General features: G+C 40.3%; 1 protein-coding gene across 1 annotated transcript in view; it reads left to right on the top strand.

The window, feature by feature from the left end:
• The first annotated feature begins 1,587 nt into the window (after positions 1-1,587).
• Positions 1,588-5,162, top strand: part of SAMD8 (sterile alpha motif domain containing 8) — a 367,145-nt gene continuing 363,570 nt past the window's right edge. The window contains exon 1 of the mRNA XM_044055658.1: positions 1,588-1,811. Within this exon, the coding sequence (XP_043911593.1) occupies positions 1,785-1,811 (27 nt within the window). The 5' untranslated portion in view covers positions 1,588-1,784. The remainder of the gene's footprint in view (positions 1,812-5,162) is intronic.

The following is a 5,162-nucleotide window of genomic DNA, read 5'->3' as shown; positions in this document are numbered from 1 at the left end:
ACCCAGGTGGACAGTAGTCTCTCCTTTGATAGTCACATTGCCACAGTAGTCAGGAAGTCCTCTATGTGGCACACCTCATCATAAAAGGGTTCTCATCCAGGAAAAAAGTGGCAATTGTTCCCCTCTACTCGACACTCATTAGACCCATTATAGAGTACAACGCCCCTTTTGAAATGTACCTCACAAGACATCTGCAGCAGCTGGAAAGGCCACAGAAGTACCTCACAAAGAGGATTACTGGCCTCAAACAAATACCCTACACTGACTGCCTCAAAAAACTCCAGCTTTACTCCGTAGCATATCGCCTACTCCGAGGTGATCTCTGCCTAACATATAAAGCTATGTCAAACCCAGAGCTGTTGGACATGATACACCTAAAGAAATCCCAATCCCACCGAGCTACACGCTCTAGGGACCTAAACCTTGTCACCACAATAAACAGGACATGCTGGAGGGATAGAATCCTGTCCCAGAGACTTCCCATACTCTGGAACAGGCTACCCATCTATGTCAAGCAAAGTTCTTCATTAGCACTTTTCAAGAAAAATCTTGAGTGGATGGGAAATAGGAAATACACGCCAGGGATCACTTCTGTGTCTCTGCTCGACAGTGGCACAGGAAAATAACTTTCTTGGGTGGCGTAAGCCAGGGAACCTTGTTGGCTAGGCTTACGTAGGCCCTTGGGCCCAGTACCTACCTATGAACCTATAAGAAAATGTGAATTAATATACTTTTTTCTGAAGTAAAATAAGTCTATAATTCTAATTGTTGTCATTATTTAATAAGTATATTCACTACCTTTTCACCAAAATTTGCCAGTTTAAGAGGGGTTAAGAGGGAGAGAGCTAAAATTTGAGACACAATCGGGACAGTTGACAGGTATGCAATGTGTTACATTTGTACTTTTCAGTACCGTACTGACCTCAAAATGTTGCACAATAGCATTTTACCTCATACATTAAAATTAGGAACAAGGGCAAAAATAATTAAGAAACAAGGCCCCAAATCAAAGGGACTTTTTTATTATGTTATTCACTTAGTACAACAGAAACATGCTCTTCGAGAGAAACATTTGGAACTTTGTTGTTGTGCGTTGTTTAATATGATTTCCAGTGTTTTGCCATAAAATCACAACATTTTACGAGGGACAAGACAACATTTGTGAATTGTGACACCGGAGAATGAGATACAGTTCATACTGTCATTTTTCAAAGTATTACACGGCGGTGTAACCAGGACAAACTGCCTCGCCCTCCCCATTTTTCCTTAGTGTTCCCGGTTCTCCCCAGAAGTAACTTACTTATGACTTAGCAGTATTGGGACCGTACAGCGTCTGTCACTGATGTAATACATCACAATAGGGGAAAAGATAAAACATATTATATGCAGCTAAAGTGCTTTCACATTGCATGTACGCACTATTTGCCGTTAGTTTTGGAACTCAATTGGGTAGTGAATGGAATACCTACTAACTAAGGCAACATTTTGTAATTTCCATAACAGCATTGCGCATTTAGTCACTGCTCGCTAAACGAGACTACAATACCCATAAGGCTCGGTAAAGACGATGCTAGAGAACGGCCCAACGTGCCTTAATTCATCAGCTGGCTTTAGTGCGTAAGGAGTTTATGTCAGCAGCCTGTTCTCCATGTAAATACGTGGAGTCTGTTCTCTGTGTGAGGAGTTTATGTCTTGGCTGAACTTAATGTTGACAATGGGTCGGTGGTCTACACTGTCTCGTGCTTCTTTCTACTTATACATGAAGAAGATGAAGCCCCTGTAGGATGAGATACATCGTAGGCGCCAGTCAGGTAGGGAAACTGTTGTGTTTAACGGTCCACGTATGGATATGCAGTTTTAAACTGGCATGTTCTGTCTGATTCTACAAGTCATGAATAAAGAGTAAGGATTTTAACTGGGTATGTAAATAGCACTTCGTATTTATTAAGGCTAAATCATGAAAGTAGGTCTTGCGTATTGCTGGAATGGGAGTGCTGCTGTAGTCTAGTAGTACTGCTGTAGTCTAGTAGTACAAAGCCATGTTTTACTTCCAGTATATAGGAAGGACTGCAGTCGTAAGGCGTTTTACTTTATGTATATATATTTTAGTTGGATTTAGAACTTTAGTTCTCCGTTTAAAAGTTGGAGTGCCCGTTGTCAGCATAGCTGTGAACTTTGTGAGCAAGTTTACAGACGTATAAAATATACATTGTGAATACTTGATTTTCTTGACAGGCTAAATTAACAATATATAAAATGTTGGAAGTAAATTTGCAATGCAGTAGAGTTAACCAGGCCTGAATTCGAATTGAGTTTATTTTTCTTGCTTATGTTATCTGCAAAGAATTGCAAAAGTGGGAATGAACCCCACAAATGGGGTGGGGCATTAAATTGCCAAATGTGGTGGCATCAAGTCTGTATCATATGAGCGAATCACACAAATTGCGAACACTCATAATATTGAATGTACTGGACCTCAAAGTGCATTTTCTGAGATTGTGGAACAGTGAAAAATGGGATATTTAAGCAATAACCCACGCCTGGGTGTGGGTAATGCTGGATTTACCCACGGTTGGTGTGGTTTGGTCACGAGGGCGAAGCCTGAGTGGCCAAATAAAGACAACCATGGGTAAATCCAGCATTACCCACACCCAGAAGTGGGTTATTGCCATTATACAATGACATTATTTAAGAAAAAAAATACTTAGTTTTCTTAAATAATGACATTGTATGAAGCCTCCTTGCTGCCTTTCCACAGCTGTCTGGTATTCTGCGGCAGTTCTGATGTACTGTGCATGCGTATGCTTACGCAGTACATAAGAGCTGTGGGTGGAAGCAACAGAGAAAGCAAGATCTCTGTTGCTTTTTAGAAAGTGTCTCACTATGTTAAAGGAGTTTAACATAGCGAGACAGCTTTTAAAAAAAAAAAAGCAACGAAGATCTTCCTTTCTCCCAGACCTTTTTCCATTAGTATAAGTCTGATTTACAAAGTGCACGCTGACCAATCCGCGTGCACATTTTGGAATATTAATGGGTGGTCATTGTATAATTGCCCTTTCCTTACTGTAGTGCAATCTCGGAGTTAGAATGTGTATTTAGCGGGCTGTGGGTGGGTGCAGCCCCCCATAATAGGAAGTTTGAGGTCCGGAACGTTCGATATTATGAGTGTTTGCAATTTGTGATTTGCTCATATGATATAGACCCGGTGGCATCCATTATCCAAGCATTGCTATGTGTAACAGTGATAGTTTTGAAATACTGAGACCTGTAACTTTGGGACATGAAACAGTGACCCTGTGTGTGTTCTTGTCTCTGTGTACTCTTATTAATCTGAGATGCAGACTTCATTGAGAAGGGAGTTCATTGTGTCATTAAGTAGCAGGAGTATGAGGGTGCAGTGGAGCACGCATCCATTTATTTTTTTGTAATTTCAGAAATCACATTTATGGATTAAAATATTAACGGGAAGCCCTGTTCTTCTAGTACTCCACCTGGCTGTACGGAGTGCCAGTTGCCGGAGATATTAGTTGCTTCTTACCTTTTTGGAAGGTTGTGTATATATGAGTATTGTTCTGACTGTATTTGGGCACTTGTGGTACCATTCTGTAAAAATGATTTTGCTGTGGTACATGCATTGCATAATTCAAAGGTTGTTATTGTGGTACTGAAAAAAAAAACAAAAAAAACATTATTTATTGATCAGGAGAAATTCACCACCTCAGTGTTTTCCTTTCTGGTAACGTTTATTTGGTTTTCCAGCTGCAGTGGTGCAGCAGTTAGCATTGTCACCTCACAGCAAGAGGTTCTCCTGTTTGATTCTCGGCTGGAGTGCCTTCTGTGTGGAGTCTGCATGTCCTCCCTGTGGTTGAGTGACGACTAAAGACATGCAGGTAGGTGCGTGGGTGAATGGGTGTGTCTTCTTTGAAGGTAGGTGCGTGGGTGAATGGGTGTGTCTTCTTTGAAGGTTGGGTGTCGGGCTGGCAACTCAGCACCATAAAAATCCACTGCCAATCATTAGCAGACTGGAGTTCCGCTGTGGTGACCCCTAACCGGGAAAAGCCGAAAGTAAGACTATTTCATGCCATTCTTAGTTTTTTTGCTTTCAGGAAGGTTTGTGTATATGTTCAGTTCTTTCTCTGTATGCAGGTTGTTTTACAGTAACTCTTTAGAAATGTTTTGCTGTTCTACATTCATTGTACAGCTGGCAGCTTCTTGTACTACTGAATAGCAGTAAGGAATGTGTCAGGTGGAGCTACTTAACCTCGCAATGTTGTTTCACTGTGATATAAAGATTTTTGGATACTTGCGTATTATTGCAACCCCATTTCGGTGGCAGCTGTAAGTACACTTTAGAACATGATAGACGCTGGAGAGAAAGCATACTTGCATGCTCTGTAATGTACAACATGTTCAATTGTCTACGTTTATTTAATGAAAATGACTCCCAGAAAAAATAGCAAATCCTTTCCTTATTAAGAGGTCAAATCCAGTATTACTTTAAACAGCTATCCAGTCACAGTCCACCAATAAAGCATTACAAAGCATAGTTGCGATAATACTTTGTTAAAGAAAAAAACAAACAAGTCTTCTGCCGTATGTTTTCAGCTAAAATATTGCTGGTGTGCTAGAATAATTAAATTTAATAGAAGACAGAAGACTTGTTTGCTTTTTTTTTTTATATACAAAGTATTATCGCAACCACGCTTTAACTCTCTCTCGGTTGCATGGACTACAGTTTCAGATACTTTGGTTTATGTTTTTTCGCAACCGCGCATTCTCGACAGCATGTTATTTCACTGAGAATGGAATGCTGCTGAGAATGCCAGGTTTCATCACACAGTTAAACTGCTAGGATGGATGAATGCATGGTTGTAAGTAGCGAATTTTGTTCCTCTGTTTTGTTAGGGAACTGCATAACTTTTCAGAGAATATCATGCCTACATGTGACTGACAAATCATAATCAAAGCTTCATATATCAACTAATATTGAGAAGAAATTGGTAGCCCACAGGTGCTCCCAATTTAAATTTGCACCAATAAAACTGAGGTACTGCAGGTAATCTAAGTTGATGCGCAGGAAATAAATGTGCTTGAAACACAATTTTCACTAACAAGTGATAAGCAGGGTCAGATCCAGCATTAGGCAATGTAGGCAGCTGCCC

Source organism: Protopterus annectens, chromosome 14.part0 (assembly GCF_019279795.1).
Source record: "Protopterus annectens isolate FY-2018-M chromosome 14.part0, PAN1.0, whole genome shotgun sequence".
Classification (NCBI taxonomy): Eukaryota; Metazoa; Chordata; order Ceratodontiformes; family Protopteridae; genus Protopterus; species Protopterus annectens.
The sequence above is the reverse complement of the archived record's forward strand: the minus strand, read 5'-3'. Positions and strand labels throughout refer to the sequence as shown.